Source organism: Aulostomus chinensis, chromosome 10, assembly GCF_037954235.1.
Source record: "Aulostomus chinensis isolate RoL2024-O1b breed Wild chromosome 10, RoL_Achi_v1.0, whole genome shotgun sequence".
Lineage (NCBI taxonomy): Eukaryota > Metazoa > Chordata > Actinopteri > Syngnathiformes > Aulostomidae > Aulostomus > Aulostomus chinensis.
The window spans coordinates 7,620,195-7,643,083 of record NC_141329.1 but is presented as its reverse complement, the minus strand read 5'-3'; the positions used below and the strand labels follow the sequence as shown (position 1 = coordinate 7,643,083).

The 22,889-nt window shown below is 42.6% G+C and overlaps 1 protein-coding gene and 1 long non-coding RNA gene across 4 annotated transcripts; one reads left to right on the top strand and one right to left on the bottom strand.

Moving 5' to 3' along the window:
• Positions 1–219: 219 nt before the first annotated feature.
• Positions 220–22,435, bottom strand: git1 (G protein-coupled receptor kinase interacting ArfGAP 1). 3 transcript variants are annotated; one of them, XM_086215858.1, is made up of 22 exons: positions 21,915–22,435; positions 17,647–17,780; positions 16,932–17,044; positions 14,894–14,999; positions 14,427–14,513; positions 14,157–14,287; positions 13,980–14,074; positions 13,830–13,872; positions 13,133–13,159; positions 12,583–12,631; positions 12,178–12,250; positions 11,491–11,588; positions 10,539–10,650; positions 9,674–9,795; positions 8,302–8,454; positions 7,038–7,385; positions 5,801–5,881; positions 4,414–4,490; positions 3,901–4,077; positions 3,732–3,795; positions 3,351–3,645; positions 220–2,203 (listed from the first exon to the last, which is right to left on the bottom strand). In XM_086215858.1, exons 1-21 carry the CDS (start codon positions 21,964–21,966, stop codon positions 3,430–3,432), a joined length of 2,358 nt encoding a protein of 785 aa, XP_086071984.1. In that variant the 5' UTR covers positions 21,967–22,435; the 3' UTR covers positions 220–2,203; positions 3,351–3,429. The 3 variants fall into 3 exon arrangements, with proteins under 3 accessions (XP_086071984.1, XP_086071986.1, XP_086071985.1); XM_086215860.1 differs by lacking the exon at positions 7,038–7,385 and having other exon boundaries at positions 21,915–22,433; XM_086215859.1 differs by lacking the exon at positions 13,133–13,159 and having other exon boundaries at positions 21,915–22,433.
• On the top strand, positions 21,024–22,889 carry LOC147254254 (uncharacterized). The gene is made up of 3 exons (XR_015118139.1): positions 21,024–21,089; positions 21,765–21,815; positions 21,929–22,889. It is a non-coding gene; the product is annotated as an uncharacterized LOC147254254 (long non-coding RNA).

The following is a 22,889-nucleotide window of genomic DNA, read 5'->3' as shown; positions in this document are numbered from 1 at the left end:
GAATGTGAATGGTTGTCTGTCTATATGTGTTGGCCCTGCAATGGACAGGTGACCTGTCCAGGGTGAGGTTAGCTCTTCAAGCTCAAATGTTTGAGCTTTTGTCTTGACAGAATTACCTCTACAACTTTCAGACAAGTTGCAGCATCTCCATCAGCGTGAACACACACACACACACACACACACACACACACACACAGAGTAAGGACAAAGCTAGGGCAATTAACTTGTTTTATTATTTTATTACAAATGTACAGCTTATGGGTTTCCATTACGATTGACCTTTAAAGTCATTGTTCTCTCTACTTTATACAGTTTTTAACATCTTCTGTTAAAAGATAACTCTCCCGTCACCCATCTCCCAAAGTTGTGACAGCAACAGTTTGAGGCCACAGTGCGCTGCCAGTGGCGAAGTATCAGGTGTGTTTGTTTAATTCACTGGCTGCTTTATTTGAATAAGAACTGGACTTACAGGAAGCTTGGTCCAACTGATGAGGGCGTTTAATTCTCTACTGAATCCTGCATGTGAAGAAAAGTGTGTCTGGCATGATCTGACAGAAGCATTTAACATTCACACTGGAGGCACCCTACGTAGTGTCCACTAAATCAGGGAAGGACCAGGCCATGTGCGTTTTCGACCTCTTCCCCCAACCTTTCTGAGATGAATGTAGTGCTATCCCAAAGTGGGCTTCAGACATTGTCCTGTTACGCCATGCCGCCTTTTGCATCCTGCACCTAATGTACTTGAGCTAAGACCTTTGGGAGAGGGCAGTACATAACTTAGATCCTACTTCACCTGCCCGGCATTTGAAAATAGTGCAACATGCTGTTAAGTAAATTGGCTAGCTCAAACGGCTGTTCTCGCCTGCAGGTTCTAGTATGATCATGAATATGTACAACATGACAAAATGGGCAGGAAATACCACAGCGTAACCGTAAGCACATCAGGTGTCAGGCGGACTGGCCAACAGATCCCACAGCCTGAAGCCCACTTGGGCTGACAAATATACATAAATATCTCACAGACAGACATAACCCCTAACATACAGCTTAATATAAAATATAGCATGAAAATATATGTTCATATATATGGCTCTAGTCTAAAAGTTGGGCGACAATGACTGAGGGGAAGAGCTTTTCTCCCCTCTGTGTATGTTTTCAGCAGTTGGTGCAACTTTGCTGCAATAAAGCCAGTTAAACAGGAGATGATGATGATGAAGATGAAGATTATAATGATGATGATGTGCAAAGGCATTCAATGTCAAACAACGATACATTTCAAGAGTCTTTCGGACATGAGTTATTTTGACAGGAAACGAACAATCCAGTCTACCCCTTACAGAGACGAGTGTGCAGCCTTGTGAGAGACTGACTGTCAGGGACCCCGGGTGGAGATCAGTTTTTTTTGTTTTTTTTTGGGGGGGGGTGCACTGAAGAAATGGACCGGGAAGTGCTGAAGGTGACCTGGTCTCTCAAAGTGCTTGGGGCTTATGAAGGTCAAACTGTTTCTTGCTGAAAGGCAGCGAAACATGGAGAAATTGAGATGTGACTGCTTTGTAAAGGATGAGTATGTAATTAATGAGCTGAGGCCTTCTGGGGATGCCGGGTGTGTTTATGTAATAAACCAATGCAAGAACAACCAGCTGTTAAAGCCACAGACACTTTGAGGAAGCACCAAACAATAGGACGACCATCCAGATCCCATCTGCACACAGATCCCACTGTATTTGTTCGGATACAACAAGCTTTTAAAACCGACAGTAGACTAAGTGCGCTATCTTTTGGAGAAAAAATGTAAAAAAAACAAAACAAAACAAACATATTTGTTCCCGGTGCCTTGAGTTCAGAGATGGTGTTGCCCAAATCAGCAGGCTGTGACATAGAGTCCACAAAACAACAAAAAAACAAAGAATATGGGCTTGATTGTGCTTGCCAGCCTGACTTAAAAAGTAGAAAAACTAAATCAAGCACACATGCTAAAATCTGTTTTGGATCAACCACTTATACTCCAGGTTGCGAGCTCCACAGGTTTAACTGCAGTATGTCTGTCACCCTAATGTGGCTGGACATGCATGATGATGACGACGATGATGATGATGATGATGGTGATGATGATGATGATGATGATGATGATGGCCGCAGTGTGACATCAGCCCTAAGGACCCAAACACAAGGCTGGATTGATTCTGAGATGATTCCACTGGCTCTATTAAATGAGGCAAAAATCATAAATTAAACACAAAAGCTGAGGATTCATGAAAGAACATTTTGATCCAGGTCTTGATGTAACACACCAAGGGGTCACAAGCAGATCTCTCCCAATACCGTCTCTCCCATTTGGCAACTGTTTAACCCCTTTGGCCACTGAATTTATGACCTCAACTGTCAAAGGAGAAATGTTGAGGAACCATTTCACGTTATTTCTTTTGTGTGTGTGCATGTTTGCTTAAATCCCCGTAAAATGTTGAGCACATACCTGTCTCCCTAATCCACTAAATTAGAATAATTTGCAGTACATAAAAAGTTAAATCAAGATGAGTCAGTAAAAATATCAATACAAAAGAAAACAACAACAGGCATGAAAAACAATAACAATCAATCACAATTATTCCAGTGTAAGTGTTTTGTCTTTGTAAGTCAGTCATTGTTGTCCTCGAAGGTGCAGAGGAACCCGATCTGCTTATTCAAAAAGGAAAAACAAAGAAAGGGAGAGGAAAGAAATGAAAACATGCCAGGTCATGCTGTGTACCAACAACAGGGGAGGAGGGGGTGGCGTGAGACGGGCTGGTGCTAGATGGCTGCCAGGGGGGGTCCCTCTCATCCAGGCTCATCCAGTCAAGGACGGGATAGGTGGGGCAAAGACCAGAGTGGAAAAAAAAGAGCAAGATCATCCTGAAGTGTCTGAGCTGGAGGGACGGACATGTGATGTCACAGTTGGTCTGTTTCCCTCCGTCTTCGGTTCTCTCTCTCCCTGGTCCGGGTGCAGAGAGAGAGGGAGGGGGAGGGACGATGAGCGACGGAAGAATAAATAAAGCGGCAACATCTCAGGATCCGGGCGACTGTACATCGCCACCGTTGTGTTCCACGCATCACAGATAAAGCAGTTAATTTTACACATCTGGTTTCAAGGTTGCAGCAGGCCATCGTTCCCACTCTGGATCCTTTCTTACTTCCACTTCCACCCTTGAGGAATTCCTCCTCTTCTGTTCCTTTGTAGTGATTTGACTTGATCATCGCTTTCTGATTCCTTCCCACGCATATTCCAAACTCTGCTCCAAGTCCTCACACACCTATCATCCTCAAGGTCACCCCCCACCCCCTATTCTCCCATCTGTAGTGTGATCAGATTTTACCTCCCTTTCCTCTCAGCCCACCCATGCATTGATTCAGTCTCTCCCTCCTCCCTCGCTGTTCATCCATGCATCCCTCGGGTCACTGTTTCTTCTCGCGAGTAGTGATGGTGACCAGTTGCTTGGCAGCCTTGGCAATGTCATAGGCGCACTGGATGACCTGCTGAGTGAGGAGCTGGTAGTCCACAGCAGGGGCCCCGGGCTCCGTAGGTGCTGCTTTACGGCACTCCACCTGTAACCGTGACGCACTGGAAGCCAACAGGCGGAGGGAGCAGTGGACTGCATCCAGGGCTGGGCGCTGCAGGGAAAACAGAGGGTATCAAAACAGGGCGCAAGAAAAGTGTCTACAAAGTGACAGATGAAGAGAGAGTGCAGCAAACTTACTTTGGGGAAGAGTGAGGCCATCTCGGTTACAGCTGAGTGGATCTTCTCCGAACACGGTACAAAGCTGAAGAGAATCAAATGCATACAAGATGAACAACTGCCATCAACCACCGCTGTTGTTGATCAGGCTGTACCAACCTATTTATTGCTGTCTGTGTATTACACCCACCTGTCGTGTTTGAACTCCTGAGCTGCCCTGAGAAGCTCCTGAATGTTCTTGGTCACCTGCTCAGTCTTCAGGATGACGTCCTCTGTGCAGGGCAAGGTTGGATCCGGCTCCCCTGCCTCCCCTCCCCCACCCTCTTCAGACTCCCCGCGACCTTCCTCCTCACTGCTGCGTCCCATACTGAACACAAAAACATGCTTCATTTAACACCTTGGGTCCGAGACGAGAGAGGTGACATTTATCAGTGTGGAACTGGAGCATCTCGTACATGCTGTTTACCTCTCATTAATAAGCAGTTAGTTTGAATCAGTCTCCTGCTAATTCAGATTCTCGAGTTTGAAATATCTACTTGAGGAACCAGTTGCAGACGTAACAATAATTTAAAGACTAATACTATCAATTACAACCTATAGATTTAGTTTTAAATATTCCACACACAGTACATAGTTTTTACTACTAATTATCACTTCAAACTATTTCCAACAATCATGATAACTATAAATATATGAGTCTGACCTTAATGAGAGGTCGTACGTTTGTGTGTTGTCATAGTCGCTGTCAGTGCCACTGCCATGCCTCTCTGATTTAGACACCTGGAGACAGAGAGAGAGAGAAGCACACACACACACACACACACGCACACACACACGTGCACACACACACGCGCGCACACACAGAAAAAGCATACTGCATCACTGATCATCTAGCCACCGTCAAGTCTAACAAATGGGTTGTTTTCCACTGTTTCTGAGAACAATTTAACTAAATATGCACAAGTTTTTTCCGGACTAATACAAATAAAAGGGATGTGTTTTGGTTCTGTGACATTTGTGACATGTGATCAATTTTCTGTCATAGAAAAGCAGGATTAAGTTTGTTAAGTCGCTGCAGCATTGATAAGACACTGATTTAGACAGAACAGATCCTTTAGGCTGAAAAGCAGTTTAGAATTAACTAGAATTACAGTCTTGCCATGTAAACCTCTTCCAACTTGTCAAGCTTCAGTTAACATCCACCCGCAGAAGATAATATAGACCATAATACATGCGACGTCTGTGATGAGTCTGAGGGAAGATAATGGACGTTTTCACTGCAGCAACCATCAGCATTTACCAGAGGAACCAAGGATTGGAGTCACCCACTCAGTCCCCGATCAAATTATGCATTATGATGCCACAATGAGGTAAATCTTTGAATTTATCAGTTATGGAAAAAAAAAGAGTCACAGTAACCTGAACACTACAATCTATTTCGAACACTTTCTGGTGTAATTTGATGGGCTCCCAAAGTTTGGTTCAGTGACTCAGATGTTTTTCTGGTCTCAGCTGAGATGGATGGCCCACCACAATATCAACACTAACTGACTGCAACATACTGATTTTCTTTCTTTTCTTTTTTCCCATTGTTAAAACAATCAAGTCTTACTTTACTTTCTTTACTTTTACTTATCCCCAACTGCTCTTCCTCTAATAACCTGCCAAATCGTATTCCTCATATCTGAAAGTTAATGTAAGCTCAAGCACTCAGTTTGTGCTGCCCTGCCACACAGTTGTTGTGTAGCCTCACTAGCGTTCACCAGAAAAGAGGGAAAAAAAACCTGTGTCACTTCAACACTAAGAACTCAACAATAAACTGACAGCTGTGGACACTGCAGTGCGTGCAAAAAGCAGTATGACACTATAAAAAAGAAATAGCTGCCACTTACTCTATGCACACATCACGAGGTTCACCATGTGAAGTGCTGGGTGTGCAAAAATATAGTTCCAATCTTAGCTCTTACAGCTGCAAATACTGTCTTTACTGTCAATTTATCTATATCCCATCTATTGTTTTACCATTTGTACACCAAACCACATACTGCCGTAGTGAGGATGGACCGGTTGTATCAAGCGTGAGAACTCACCATGTATCTGCTCATCTCTGTGGATCCAGACAGATGCTGGCCTCCATATGATGCTAAGCCACCCGTGCTACCCTTCCTTACCTGGGAACAGACGGGAGCAACAAGAATGGAGAAGGGACAAGATGTGGAGGGATAGCGACCAGAGGAGGTAGAGAGATGTGTGGACAAGGAGATGGATGAAGAAATTGAAAAAAGAACGGGGGAACAGAGAGAAGAGATGTTTTCTTATAAACAGCAGGAAAACCAAGATGAACGAGTCAGTGAGAGCAGCGCCAGATCAACATGGCAGCATGTCACCCATTGTCCCATCGAGACCATATACCTCTACAGCTAAAAGACACTGGGACTCAACTCAGCTACCTGGTGATACAGCTATACATTACACAGAGTGTCTACAAATAAATGCACGCACACACACACACACAAACACACACACACACACACACACACACACAAATGTTGATCAACGGTATTAGAGTGCATGATAAGCAAAGGTGAAGCATAGTGAGGAGAGAATCCTACATTTGAAGATGAAATGACAAACAATGCAATGACAGACAGAATGCTTACATCCAGAGGATGCACGGCTGCACTGCAGTGAGCGAGGGACAGACAGGTGAAAAGACAGACAGAAAACAAACAGACAAACAGGTAAATATTTGTGGAGAGAGATGGTGAGTTGGAGACCAACTTATCGTCAGATGCTGCCATAGGATACTGATGCTGGATATTCTGATTGGTTACTGCCATATCAACCAAATCAGGATAAATCTTTCGTAGTTAGCTACCAGTTGATCTGGTCTGTAAATGTCTTTCCCTTAGTGTTGCGTGTGTGCCCACATTTAGGAGGTGTCCAGTAGAAGAAGTAATTGGGAGGAAAAGGTGTTGTAAATATAAATGTCAAAGAGTGCAGAGCAGGCTAGGAAGCGGAGCATCAGAGGTGTCGCCAGGCAACAGAACAGACAAAGATGCCTGTTTTCCATCTTTCTCCTTCAGGTCACACTTATGCACTTTCCCCAAACACACAATTAGGTCGGATTGTTTTTGGACACACTTGGGGGCAGCATTCATAACTTGACCTTTCAAAGAGAAAGATCGGGAATTGAGAAAAGAGTGGAAGGGAAATAGAGAGGTACGGATTGGATTATCACCCATCAATCAGGCCAAAGAGAACCAATCAGGGCCACCAAGAGACAGGTGGAAAGTGGAAAAAGGGGCCGGGAGAGTTCTAACTTACGCTGGGTGTGTTGAGGGGCTGTAGGCGGGCTGCCAGGGAGTCCAGGGCTGGGGGACCATGGGCCGTGGGGCCAGGGGCCGCCCCTGGCTCATACATTGAGAAGGCTTGGCGGTCCCTCCGATGGGGATGGGAATGAGGGGCGACCGAGGAGGGCACAGAGAGCCCGGGGGGATCCACTCCTGTCCCAAATCCACCAATACCCCCTCCACCACTTCCTCCTCGCATCCCGCCCCCTGGCCAGCAGCCTCCTCCTCCACCACCACCAGGCCCCCCTACCCCATGGCCAGCTGCCCCCCCAGCCTGCTGGCCCCCCCGCAGCACGCTGTTCTCTGTCTGCATCCGCGTGATCTACAGGAGAGGAGGGAAGGGATGAGAGGATGGAGGGAGGGAAATGGGGAGGTTGAAGGGAAGGGAGGGGGGGTCAACTGAATGGTCAAAGACAAGCATCCATTTTCACAGGTACATTTAAGGGTCATACAGGGCTTCACGTATTAGCTTTGATCAGTAATGGGAGGGACAGACAGGTCACATGATGAGACAGGGATTAGGTGCTGGGGACATAGAGGAGGGCTACTTACCTGTCAACATGTAGTCTGCTTCAACGGACAGGGAGGGGGACTGAGGGTTAACTACCATCTAACTGACCTCAGTATCAGTGTGTGCATCTCTTCACTATACCCTCAGTCACGTGAGAACAAATGAACCACATTAAAGTGACACGGGGCAGACCGTAATGAATACAATGAGCTATGATGGTGACTCACGAGAGATCAAATGAAGCCATAGTGAACAGATGAGGGACATCATGTACAAACTGTCGAATCTCGAAGTGGCAGCTACTGAAGCTCCATATAAAACTGACAGTTGCTTTAATTTCTAGAGGAGATAGCACTGATATACTGTCAGTGACTACATCTTCCAGCAGAAATGTAGGAGAATGACACCCTGACAGGAAAAATGCATCAGCTTGCAAAGATGTTAAAATATTCACTTGTCGCTCTATCATCCTGTCCTCCTTCTGTCTGAATCAATTGCTCCTTCTCCAGCGACAGGTTTTTGTCACGCCACCTCATCTCCTTCAATCCTCCTGTCATCTAGACGTCATCCCCAACCTGATTTTACACTTCTCTGTTTTAGACCTTTTTTTGCACCATCTCTTACTCGTCTTCTATCCACTATTGTTAAAATAGATTAAAAAAAATAAAATGCCAAAAGTCTCCCGCTGTCTGCTGTCTCTCCTTATGTATGTATCGATATAGCCTACCTCCTTCTGGAGCCGCCTGAGCTCCTCGCTTAAGTTGTTGTTGACCTTCATCAGCTGCTGCACCTTGGCCTCTGAGGACGCCAGCGCTTTCTTCACCTCCAGGTACTCCTGCAAAGTGATGGGCCCATCTGACAGGTCTGATGAGTCCATACTCTGGATTGATAGGAGGGAAGAGCAAAGACTCAATAAAAGAGAATTATCACAATATATACTGCAATTCTCCCCATTTTCCATGATTAGAGAAAATTTCAAAATAGAACCGTAAATATAACGCCTTGTGCACCATCCATGTAATCTAATAATATGTACATCACATTTTTTATATATATATATATATATATATATATATATATATATATATATATATATATGTGTGTGTGTGTGTGTGTGTGTGTGCGTGTGTATATATATATATATATGTGTGCGTGTGTATATATATATATATATATATATATATATATATATATATATATATATATATATATATATATATATATATATATATATATATATATATATGTGTGTGTGTGTATATATATATATATATTTATCCAGTATTGGGAAAAAAATAAAATATTGCAACACATATGGGGGGGGGGGTTGTCTGAGTTTATCAATGCGTTAGAGGAAAAGGCCACAACTACAGCTGATCAAACACACATATAGTTGAGCTTTAGTTCTCACTCTGGAGGCCACGTCCACACCCACTTCCTGTGACCCTGCAGCATGCCTAACACTTCCAACTGCTCCCTAAAACTGAATCTCTAAAACACTCTCCTTTCCCCTCACACTCAGCAAAGATAATGCCATTCATCATTTGATAACATGTCTCAGTTAGACCTGCAGCGCATAACAAAAATAAAAAAATGCTCATAATTTGATCCTCTGATTTGCATTTTGTCAGAGTTTGTCCCACTGAGTCAAACAAGCCCACAGGAAAATGTGACAGTTGCTGCTGTAGCTGATGTTTACTTGTGCCACTTCTACCTCTCCTGCTGCTGCACATATTTTTCTTTTCTTCCCCTCTTTCTCTCTCTCTCTCTCTCTGTATGAACAATGCTTCTCTGACAAGGACCCAGAATAGTTGGTGATGTCACTCAGGAGCTATGTGGCAGCTCTCACTGAGGCCACTCCCTCTAAAGCATGCTGGGACACGAAGTCACAGAGGAGAACATGGAAAAGACCTTATTATGCAACCACTTTATCAATTGAACAGGACTACAGTGTTCAGCAAGAGTTTGTAAAAATTCAAATGACATGTCCATCAGCATATGCAGTCATGTACAGATGATTACTTCACATTTTGTAGCGCTGTAATCTTTTCTGAGGTAGGTCAATCGGTTTGTATAAAGGGTTGTTTAAAGTACTGTACCTTTGCACGGTTGCTGCGTTGTGTGTTGTTGTTTTGTGTGGTCAGTTCGCTGTCTGTGTCTTCATCAGAAGCTACACTGTCATAGTCATGCTGGTCATCATCAAAGCCCAAGTCTAATGGGTCTGAGAAAGTAAGAAAGTCGTTCACACAGGACAGTTTGACCAACAAATAGAATGTAAGCACTTACACAAACTGATAGAAAAACTGGCTGAAAACATTCTGTTTTTCCTTCTCAGTTGTTGAAATTAATCCCATTCCCCATTTTCCATCCTGCAGCTATACCATTTACCTCTAAAATGTTTTGAAGCTCTATGGCTCACCACTGACCTAAATACAGATTCTGTTTTTAGTAAATAAGTCTGATAAGTGGATGGAGCCAACATGATGTCCCTCCATGGTTTGGAGGCTGATGATTTGAGGCCTTAAGTTTTGCTTTCTAGCTGTCACAATCTAGATTTCTTGCAAATGTAGGTGGCCATATTTGGAAGTGAGGGTTGAGCTATGGTGGAGCACCAGTCATCATCTAATTTACTCTAAATTGGACTATAACTTACAAAATAAAGATAATGCTCAAAGAAGACTCAATTTTAGTGATTGAGCGTTGAATGAAAATTGCATTAACGCTGAAATATGAGCCAAATATTACCAGCATAGCATCACATTATTGGTTTTACAAAAGCAGGCTAGGAAGCAGCCAAGGTGTGTAAGTGTTATTTTTTTATTCTTTCTTGCATTTTTTAAAAATTCTAAAATGGTTTACACTCCTTCTTGTCTCTGTTCCCATCTTCAGAATCCTCCATCTGGAGCCTTCAACCCATCACTGCAGCCCAATCTGACCACCTTTCCTTCCCTGACAGTTACTCACCAGTAGGGCTGCTCAGACCTTTCCCCTGCTGTCTTCTTTTAGCGTCACTCAGGATGTCAATGATGAGTGTTGCAAACTCCCGGGCATTAAAACGGGCCAGCTTCTGACGACCCTGAAAGAGGAGGAGAGAAAGAAGGACAAATCAGGGGTCAGAAATGGAATTATTAACACATGCACTCGCATGACTATCTGACATTGAGTAAAAAGACGGATGATAGAAATCCAGCCCGCAGCCCATGGTTCGCTGCCTGTGTGACTACTGTGGTCAACAACCATGTGCTGTGGAAAAACGCAGTCATACTGAGCCCTCAGAACACACACACACACACACACACACACACACACACACACACACACACACACACACACACACACACACACAAGCCTGCTCATACATACACAAATATGAGCTAAGAAACTCAAACCGAGCAATTATAGAAGCAAGTTGTCATCTGTATGAGAGGATAAAATGGGCCATCTCCACTGGAGTGTTCAACAAAGATTTACTAAACAGTCAAACTATTCATGACTCTTTCTCACATATGCGAGGACAATGTAAGACGTTCAAGGGGTTTCCTTCTGTCTCTCACCGTCAACAGACAGCAGCAATGTGTTAACCAATCAGGGCAGAGCAAACGTGGTGATGTGTGTTTTCTCTGTGTGTTAAAAGTCAATGTTTACACTAATGAGCCACACACATCAAGAGAAACTATGTGAGAGGACATATGGGATTTGTCTCTCACACACAGAGAGTGAAGGCAGTGGGGGGGGGGTAAACACATGGGTTATATCTTTCTCACAGCTGAAGAACATCCCTTGTCGATTTTGCACTCATAGTCAGCTTCCCCCAACAGACACAGACACTTTCCAAACTTGTCTATAATTCCACATTCAGCTGATATAAATGTGTATGCCGTAATTATCTCTTTGGTGCATTTGTATGTGTTTGTACCTGGTTGCGTGTAGCAGAGTACTCGGGGTTGACTGGTAGAAAGGGCACTGCGCTTCGTTCCGTAACCAGAGTGCTGTGGTTCTGCGTTGTAAGCCACACTGGGGACACAAACACAGCAGCAAAATATTAAGTTTGTGTACTTTTCAGCAACGAGGTCATGTTGGCTAGAACACGGGGAGCCAAAGAGCTACTTCATCCACCCACATACATACAGACATATACAAAGTACAGCAAAAACTGAGTTCCTACGATGCACAAAAGTGCTTTGAGCCCTGTGTGTAGGAGTGTGTGTATCTTTGCCGCTTACCTGTGGTGCTTCTGTCAGAAAGCACAATTTGACTGCTACGAAGGGAAAAGAAGAAAGAGTTGAGGAGGAGGAGAGAGACTCAAGAATTTCTGAGGCACTTCCTCACAGCGTCTCTCCTCCTCCCTTCCTCCCTCCCTCCCTCCATTTGGCCTCCTTCAAAATGTCCTTTTCCTTTCTTTCTAACTCAGTCCTTCAAATGCTCTCTGGTGACTGAACAAATATTTCTCTGAGTATACATATCCCTTTCACTCCTTTGTTGTCTTCTATAAATCAATCTATGTTAGTGGTCTCTTTTAACACCTCATTTGGCCAAAAAGACAGATCTATCTACCTCATAATTGACAAAAGACGGCACTGAGGAGGGACGGTCTTCAGCTCACCTGCATCATTTTCTCTGCGATCCACTTCATCATAGACATCCATGGCAAGCTCCTCAAATAGCCGATTGTTCAGCTGTCACACACGCAGACAAATAAGTACCAGATATTTGTTTATCCAAATATGCATAATAAATGTAGTAAAAAATAATTTCAGTTTTATTATGAATTTTGTCTCTTGCCTACAATTTGTTAGATTATGACAAGTAATCATCTTAGGTATCGGTTAGGAATTACAAACCTATGAGACTCATTCAAATTAGTTATTGGCTCATTAGTTTAATGATTTTTTTTTTTAAAGGGCTTTTCTCCTGCAGTCGTCCAGAGAACAAACATTTCTTACCACAGTATGCGAGACTGAAAAGGTAACTGCATCATATTTTAATCTCACAATTCAAACCAACTCACTGCTTGCAGCTTCTTCTTGGCGGCCTTGGCCAGTTCTGAGAGGTCCAGGCTAAAAAAAAACAAAACACAGATAACAATGGTAAGACAGGCATCTTAAAGAATTAAGAGGTCGAAGGGGGACGGAGAGTGAACGACATGGAGGAGATGGAAAGAGAGGAGTGAGAGATAAGGGAGTGGGTCAGATGCTTGGCTAGGTTGAAGGGAGGCAGGGAGATGGAGGTGATTGTTGGGTGTCAAACTGAATCGGTTTCCTGTGATTGAGATGTCTATGTTAACCTGGAAATAAACTCCTGCGCAGTCAATGAGACTTGGTTGCCTAGTTACTCTTGTATGCTGCAGTAGTATCAGTCTCAAGAACTGTAGACTGCGATGAAAGTTACTCTACAGATCTCACAGATTAAATCGTATTGTTTCTTAATGTGAGTGTGTGAATGAAGCCCATTCTTGGGTGTGAAATAGGGAAATCTACAAAGGGTAGCAGAGAGAGGGCAGTTAACATGAAGCAAGAACTTTTTTGGGGAAAAAAGAAGAACAAGGAAAGTAAAGATACCTCTGTGTTGGGCACTTAGGACGAGCTCTGGCTCCACCAAGCGCAGCGAAATGGAGAGAAGAAAAAAACGAGTGAGAGAAAGGAAGAAAGAGACAGAAAGACGGGCAGAGAAGCCACATCAAAACAGCTTTAATTGTTATCCAGAGGAACCATTCACCAGAACAGAACAGATGCAAGTGGAGTTAGACGGCAGCCCAAAAGTAAGGCAACAAGGTTAAGATTCTGAAGCGTGCTTGATTTATTTTTCCATCAACTTTTTTTTTTAAACTGCTTCTTCATGTCCAAAATATTTGGAAGAAGCTGAGCTCAGTCATAACTCGATTTATCATAATCTGGCTGCGCATTTCTTGTCCCCTCCAATCAAACCAGCAGTTTAAGATCAATAAACCGAGCACATCACAAGCATCTAAATTACTGAGGGTACCTTAAATAGCCTTGACATTTACAATTAACAGCTAGTTTTGTTATAGATGGAGGCTTTCTTTAGGTTCTTTTTGGGGTAGGGTAACATATGTTATGCTGCCACCCTCTGGTCAGAATAATAAACTGCAAAAGTATCAATGAATTCATGCCAGGGAAGCATGGGTGCAGTATCAGTGAAGTGTGCCGATAACAACCTTTCGTGCAATGAAACCACAAAACGCGTGCAACAACAGGATGTTCCTTAGCAGAGGAACAATAATCTAAAGGTCCATACCTGTCTGCCATTTGAGGGATGATATAATGACCATTCTTGTGATCTGAAAAGAGAGGTTAACAAACTTCAGGATTGGATAACAACATCTACAACATTGAAGAAACCTAATCTGAGCATGTCAGCTGTTCATGATCAGGTTTAATGGCTTACCTGGGCGTCGGCCACACAGGTAGAAGGCTAGCCTGTCTGTCAGCTCATACTGACACTCCACCAATCGCTCTGCTAGCTCTATGTGGCCCGCCTGCCTGAAACACAAGTGGACAAAATGATTCATGCGATGCTTTCATGTCTTGTTCTTGTTTAGATTTAATATGACTCTTCCATTACCTTGCATAATCCATAGGTGTTCGCCCATTGATGTCCGGTGCTCCAGGGTCTGCACCATACACAACTAGCAGCTCTGCTTGCAAGATCTGGCCTGCCTTTGCTGCCACATGGAGGGGGGTAGTGCCTTTCTCCTGGAGGGTTAAGAGCACACACATGCACGCACACAGACACGGACACAGACAAATTCAGGACAAGAAGCCAAAAGAGAGCTAACTGACCAGCATGGCTAATTGCTTGATGAAGTGAGCCAGTGAGCAGATTTTTGCTTACCGGGTGGAAGAAATTGGCCTGAGCACCGAGGGACAGAAGTCGAAGACACGTCTCTAAACTCCCTGTCCGCACACTTGAGTGAAGTTGCTAATCGAGAGACAAAGGGAGGCACAGAGGAAGAGAGGGGAGAAATAAACATTCGGGAGTGGGAAGATTAAGCATTGCTGAGAGACAGAACCAGGAAGAATACACTTATTAGCCCACTGGAGCTCCTCTGCATCACAGGTCATTACAGGTCCTGCTGTGTCATTCAGATTACTTCTGGCCAGGAGGTTTCAGTGTGCATGTGTGTGGTTGTGTGATTGTGTATGTGAACATGTATGCGTTTATGTGGAAAGCTTCCCACTGACATCTGTAAACGAAAACAACCTCTGTGCTTACACGTGCACTTCTATTGTATGGCTGGACCTGAAATAGCTAATTAACTTGAACCCATAACTTGTGGCTGTAAAATAGCGAGCCCTCACCTTACTGAGGTCCTTGGTAGTAACGCCATCATCATCACGGCAGGGCAGCTTGTGCACAAAGGCCAGCATCTGGTATTTGGCTCTGATGAACTCTGACTTAGTGGGACTGCAAAGAGGAAAATGGCAAGCTACTTAGCAACATCAAGATGTCAAAGTTTATGTGAGGATTAAATATTAGCAACTAAAAACTGAGGCTAATGCTTCCATTAAAATTTTAAGATAAACATTTTTGTCTGATTGCCTTTCTATTCTTCCAAACTGAACTGCGCCTCAAGCAAGTTCAGACACACTCAAAGGTTGATCTAGCATTGATACTCACTATCAGGTAAGGTTCGGACAGTTACACGTCCTTTCATAAGTCAGTCCATTTGACATTCATTTACACAAATATGACTACCATGAAATATAAGAGGGAAGTGTGAATTGCGTTCTTTTTCCTGAAATAAAAATGTTATATTTTATTGGAATTTTTCAGGCATTCACTTGCAGTAGTAATTAGTGAAAATATGTGAAAGGAATTAAATATGTGGGCATTTTAAATTCCACGTGAGCAGGCCATTGCACCATATAATACATATTACCAGCTTGTGCAAGTGCAGGCTTGCACTTTGGAGGATGTGCATCTTTATTACAACTGAAGCACTTTTGCACTTACTATGGGTTTTTCCTTAAGTCTGAATTCTTGCCTGTGTTGTATGTCGCTTTGGACAAAAGCGTCTGCTAAATGAAATTGTAGAATTGTAGAATTTATTATGTGTCAGAGAACCACAACCATCCATCCATCCATTTTCTATCCATCCATTAAGGGTCATGGGGGGGCTGGAGCCTATCCAAGCTGACATTGGCCAAGAGGCGGGGTTCACCCTGGACAAGTCACCAGTCTGTCACAGGGCCATCAGGAGCAATTAGGGGTTCAGTATCTTGCTCAAGGACACTTCAACATGGTCACGGGGGAAGTGAGGATCGAGCCAGCGACCCTACCTCTGAGCCATGCTGTCCCTCGAGAGCCAACACAAAGGAAAATTATACAGTACAAGTCTATTGTCTAGCCTTTGAAATCTGATTTAGTTACAACTGAAGACGCTTTGAGGAAGTACAAATTACCCAGCCCAGCAGACTCCAACTCCATAAATTCTTACTCACTAATAAAACATTCCATTCAGGGAGAACCGCTTCGGTAAAAGACCTGAAAAAAGGAGAGCCTAATGGAACAGGCACACATTTGTATGTAATCACTTATATAACTAATTTGTCATTTAACTGAGAGAGAGTGTTTGCTTTGGTTTCACCTTGTTAGCCTTTCAGCTCGGCAAAAATGACAAAAAGTCTTATTCTCATCCAACCTTGAGCAACAAACTACATGTCTATTGCTACGGTTTCCCAGAGCAAAGTCAGTGTAGGTTTCCTGCACCTTGTTAAGTACATTGCTGACAATTATAGCAGCTATTTCCTTGTAGTGCAGATAGTTGGTCTGTAGGATGGGTCAGATATGATGGCAGCTCATTTTACAAAGACAGTACACAAAGCATACCATACCATATTTGAAAAAAAATAATAAAAAAAACTTGCACACTATGTTTCATGTTTTCTGTAAATTCAAACAAATTTAACAGAAGCAAAAGCATTTTCGCAGAAAACACAAACCTGAGTGACCCAAACCAGTAGCATTGAGTTTGTGCTACCCTTTCATTATTCTATAGCCTCATGAGGATAAAACTGAAAAGTCAACTCACTTGAACACAAATGGGAGCTAAAGGCACTGCAGTGGAGCAGAAAGCAATATCAGGCTATAGAAATGAATTAACTGCCATTTAAACAGCAGAATAAAAGGTCACCAAAGTATAAAGCAAAACAGTCTCCAGATAAACCACAAACACACACGAAGGGCTACATCAGCTGAAGGGAACAAACATCACTTTTTAGCTTTTTGGCCCAAACTGGCCAATCTGGTCCTGAGGGGTCCCATCAGGGTTAGGTATCCTCACTCTAGTGTGATAGTACTGCTCTGTGTATTTTGAGCATGTAGTGAAATACTTACTGGACTTTGTCCTGGGGGTTGGGTTTTCTTCGACCACTCTGCACCTGAGCAGGATCCAGGAGACTGTGCTCCCATATGGAGTTGGCCCCATTACTAGCCAAAGTCTGAACCATCTGAAACACACAAACACTCATTTAGCAATGACAGTGATGATATACTGCACAACATACCTTCCTAATTACAGGGGATAGGTGTGGCGACGTTCAGTCAACGAAGGTACTTGTATACAACGAGAGACATGCAGAGAATATATATGTGTGTGTGTGTGTGTGTGTATATATGTGTGTGTGTATATATATATATATATACATATACATACATATACATATGTACATATGTATATATGTAGATGAATATATACACATAAATAAGTATGTGTATATATAGCTATATGTATACATATATGCATATACATATATGTATACACATATATATAAACATGCATATATGTACAAACACATACACACACACACACACACACACACACACACACACAAACACATGATAAAAACAAAAAGAGCATTGACAGGAAAAATACCACAGATGGGGGAAAACTGCAGGACTATACCTTTTACATACACATCTTTAGTGCTGAGTCAGATTAGTCCTCGCCTTCTGTGCCAGCATTCTGAACCTCCACTACAAAATTGCTTTAACCTTATCAGCCCTTCAATAGACCCTTTCTCTTCTCTTATTCTGTATTTGTCAGCCTTACCTGCAGTAGTGCGGGAGGCCATCCACTGTGCCTCAGGTGCTTGACTATGGAGATGTGGCGGCCTAAGCTGCGGTGGACTGAACAGCATTCATCACAGATCAAGACCCCTCGGTTGATACTGGTCCAGCCTGGGTCTGACACACAAACAGATGGGAATGATTAATCTGATGAAGAAACAGAACTGTTAAAAAGTCCCAACAACATTCACATAAATATGATGTCTGTACTAACACTCCAACTATGTTCTCCATGTACACATACATGCCTGTGGTATATTCCTAGGATGATGTGTGCCCCACCTCTGCTGATACTGCCTTGATGTCATCCAAGGTCAAGCCAAAAATTACGCTCGCTTTTTACCTTTCATTTTTAAGGCAGTCGCATGCGGTATTGTGAATTCCATTAAATGTGTTGGATTTTCAATTAAATTTGTTGATATTTTAGGTTTCACAATAGAATGTGCCATTGTATTTTTATAAAGCACATTACCAGAAAAGCAGGCTTTGGGAGGATGTGCTAATGAGTCAGAGTCATAACAAGGAAAGATATATAATAACAGTGAATTATTACCTGGCCTTTGTGACCTGCTCTAGCTCCAATTGGAAGATGCTTCAAAGAAGTACAAATTACCCAGCCCAGCAGACTCCAAAAACACACACTGTTACTCACAAATAAAGCAGTCCTTCTAACAAACAGCTCAAAGAAAGTACCTGAAAAATCAAGGGCTTATGGAACCTACACAAATATGTATTCAATCATTTACACGAATGCAGTAAACAAACTGCAGCAAATATCCTTTTTTATATAACATCAATATATTTTACTGGTTCCATTACATATTACATAAATATAGTAGGTTTAAAAAAACAGAGATTACTGATACAAGGGGACGTATGCTCTGATACACATATTAACTGTCAGTCATAAGCAGCTTGGTATAAGACCTGCGGTGGAGCTTTGTATCAGATTTACTAGTTGTCAAAAAAAAAAAAGAAAAAATCATATACTTATTTGTTTGACTCTGTTTTGTGTGTTATGTGACACAGTCGTGGTATAAGTAATTCTGGAGAAACAGCATTTGTTTCTTCCCAAGTACCTGAAACAAGGGCTGGACAATTAATCATAAAAACATTGCTCTCTCAAGTCATTTAAATATTCACTAGCCAAATACAAATCAACATTGTGTGACAGAATAATGATCTTGATTCTTAAGGGGAAAAAATCATGATTCAAATTCTCGCCCATTACATGCAGCCCTACCTGAAAGTTTTTTTAAATAGGAATAAATTTCCTGTGAGTAAAGTGAGGATTGGTGTGTGTGGAAGAGAGAGAGAGAGAGAGAGAGAGAGAGAGAGAGAGAGAGAGAGAGAGAGAGAGAGAGAAAGAGAGAGAGAGAGAGTGTGTGCGTGTGTGTTCTGTTATAGCTAATGCCAATCAGACACTGGCAGACTAGCAGTCAAAGAGTCTAGGTCATATTTATTCCCTCCGGTCCTAATGTGATGGGCAGATAACAACTAACACAGTCAGCAATATCAAAACATACATCCAGACTGTTGCAGTATTTGTGCACAAAGGCATGCATGCATGAGTGCACACACACGCACGCACGCACGCACGCACATCTACTATCTGCATTAGTTACTTTGGGGCTGGGATAAAACTGTCTGGGTCTAGAGTATTAATGGAGCAAAAATAGTCCATCATTAGATGAACTGACATGCTGTAAATCTTATGGCCTGCAGAAAAAGTAGCAAATGCAAAATGGCTTTGATAAGCGTTGCAGCATAGTTTAGAACAGTAGTGTGTAGGCTTTAAAGGCCAGACTGCAGCAATTTAATTCCTTAATCTGTATAATAAATATAAAAACTCCCACAGGCTACACTATCTGCTTGGCTCGCAGGATCAATATGATACTACGCCATTAAGCTATTAGATGTGGGGAGACTATTGGCAATGGCATATTGGCCTGATCTGCAGTATGACATAATTTAGTCTGAATTTGGCATAATTCACCCATGTAGCATTCATTTTTTTTATAATGTTCACTTAACCCTGCATATAAACATGCATCTGGATGTATATGGATGAAAGGCAAAACATAACATTTGCATTATATAAGTCCAACTGTACCTGGTTACTTGCTATAAATGGAAACACTTTAAAAACTAAACAGGTGAAATCATATTTCACAAGTAAGCTATCGAGAATAATATTTTGAACTTTGACTTACAAGGAAAATACATTTAAAGGTCAATTCATAATTAAAGTAGCAACATATAGTTCAAATTCAGGCCCTCAGGTCACTAAAAGATCTCTGCTTAAATATTGATTTTACTCTGGGCAAAACACTCGTGGTACCAAATTCGATATTTGACAATAAAACAGCGTGTGAAACATAAATGGCAACTGTTGAAACACACTAAATAAGTCTCAGTTTCTTGTACATCTTCATCTGTGCTCAATACAGAATTTGCCAACATGATTCATTGTTGCTAGAAACCGTGCAGATTGCCGTGGCACGACATGAAAGCCTCCCGAGGCTTGGCTGCGACTGAGAGTATCAGTTGTCCTTTGTAGCAATGCCATCGAGTTATCCCCTAGTATGTCACAGAGCTGGGTGGTAGGGAGGTGGCCTGTCACCAGTGGCTAGGTCAGCATTTTGTAGAGCACACTGCTTGTGTGAGCATGTCTTTTAAGAAAGGGGCTACATCACGAGCTTACAGTAATGGAAGAAATATACTAGCAATGACAGGTATGGTAACTCAAGCAAGCTGGGAGGAAACCCGTGGAAATTAACTCCTGCCACGTGGTTAAAAACATATCTTTCAATTTTCCCCAAACAGGATTTATTGTGTCATGGACATAACACATTAAATCTATTGTTAGTTGCTATGGCACACAAGGAAAGCCATTTAAAGGAGGCTGGGTAGATTATAAACATAGAGACTGGGTTGGGGGGGCTTGAGAACAGACAGACAGATGCTGAAGAAGGAAGGTGAGTCTACAACAGCAGAGAATGAGGTCATAATAAGGTGGTGAGGTGTAGCCAGGGAGCACAGAGCAGTAGAGCCCTCAAGCTTTAAGACTGTTTTGCACACGCACACAGCTATCAGGGGGAGCAGCTGTGGTAAAAACATGTCAACATGAACGAATGCAGGCAAGCACACACACATAATATTATATGCCCAGAACCAATGATGGAGTGCTTCATTTTAAAATACGAGGCCCCTTTGGAAGGCAGAGGGCAGTGAGGAGAAAATTGTGTAAGCATTAAACTTTTTGGCCATGGGAGGAGGATGTGAGGTGGGGGCAAACGAGGTTAAAATGGCAAAGTTCACAGTCATGCAGATGTTATACACAAAACTACCATCTCATATATTACTACTACCTGACTAATCGAGTTTTGAAGTGTACGTATGTGAATTAACTTCGTTTGGCCCAATGTAAGTATTCAATTCCATAACGTTGGTGAAATTAAAAAAATAATAATAATTAGCATGCTGTCATATGTACTCATTATCTACATCGATATAAGGTTTGTGCATTTATATGGCTATTACAAATAAACTGTTTTCAAGTAGCATTTAAATGAATGATAGCAGACGAATGAGCTGAATCAGCTTAGCAAAAACTTGTCGTTTCGCCAAAGTTAGCTAGCATGATTAGCTCGCGTAGATGCTAAGCTAGGGACGCTAGCCAGGTAGACAACTCAAAATGGAACAAGCAAGAGCTGACAATAACAAATTAAATGTGCGATGTCGAGGTAATATGTGTTAGTACATTTGCACAAAGTACAAGCTACGTCTTTAGTAATAACCGGACACACATAAGTGACTCAAAGTCGCCAGCTTGCTGGCTAGGCTAAGCTAGCGTGTTAGGAACTGTATCCCCCGGTCACGAAAATCAAAACAAACGTCTTGTTAAGTAGGAAAGCGACATAAATCTGACACTCTGCTCTTCCACTGCAGCAAAGACGGTGGTCGGCCTCACATACTTGGTCAAACAGAGACACACATGAAGCTTGTCATTTCGGAGTAAAACAGCAGTGAACTGCTCTCTGCTACAGATTTTACCCGTTGTAATAACACGCCTATTTCACTGTTTATTTTGGGCCTAAGCGACGCTCGAAAGCCCTGGCCGTTTTCCTGCTATGCGGACCCGCTGACAGAGTGAGCAACCTCGGCCTTTTAATCCCAGCATGTCGCCTACCAGACGTATTGTTCCACTGTAACCTGGTTGTCTATTTTGATTTATTTTCTCTTGTTTACCTGGCGCACTGCAGTCGGCGCAGACTTCTGTCCTTTGCAGCTTTCTTGACATATCGGAAGTGGCTGGAATCGAGAGGTGGATGTCGGCGATGATGTGGTTGTTCGCCCTTTTCCCCCGAGCTACAGACCGACGTCTGCCGTCAACCGATGCGGCCCCTGAATCCCCGGAAGCCGGGTGGTGTGAGCGGTTTTCCCGGCCAGCTGACAGTTTAAATTTCCCGTTTTTCCTGCTTTCTCCACCTTTGGTCACTATTGAGCTTCAATTCTACGGCCAGGTTGAGTGAATATCACGTAGATAATCCGACGGTTGTTTGAAGCTCCTACCGCAATATTTACTAAATCTGTTGGCTGCATTGCCAGCGATTCACCGGGAGACGGCAGCTCTCTACCTGACAGTCCAGCACACACACCCGACCACCTCCCTGCAGCCTACCTTTGGTCGGGAGGGGGGCAGGCGCTGGCGGTAACAATAGTCATGCCATTCATTTAAGAGTTCGTTCTGAGACATATTCATTAATCATTGTAAAAAAAAAAAAAATAGAAAAAAAATGTATGCCACATTCACTCAGCACGACCTGCTGTTAGGTTATTCTGTAGAGATTTCACAGTCTGAATCATCACACTTGATGACTGGCAGTGAAAAAAGGCCTTTTTAAAGTAGTGACACCTGAGCAGTGTGGAGAAATATATATTTGTTATTAATTTTTAGTTCTGACGTCCTGCATTTGGAATCGAGTAATACACATCATTATTATTATTATTTTTAGTAGTAGCAGTAGCAGTATTTGATATGCATCTGCCAGGTTGGCCAAATTATTATTAACACTAATTTTATTATGGAGGGAGGCACAACGTTTTTGGGCTGAGGACTGATAAGCTGATATTTTACAACTGATTTTGGCCAATAATAACAATAATGATGTCGATACTATGGTAAAAATCGTGTGTGTGTTTTGGGTGTATGTTTTATTGAAA

What these genes read in the sequence shown, in the direction of transcription:
- git1 (XM_086215858.1), bottom strand. Translation starts at nt 21,966, where the DNA reads ATGTCAAGAAAGCTGCAAAGGACAGAAGTCTGCGCCGACTGCAGTGCG. An exon ending in AGGCCAATTTCTTCCACCCG is followed by an intron (nt 14,288 to 14,426) that starts GTAAGCAAAAAT and finishes TTAACCCTCCAG; the next exon opens with GAGAAAGGCACTACCCCCCT. An exon ending in CAGAGATGAGCAGATACATG is followed by an intron (nt 4,491 to 5,800) that starts GTGAGTTCTCAC and finishes CTCTGTCTCCAG; the next exon opens with GTGTCTAAATCAGAGAGGCA.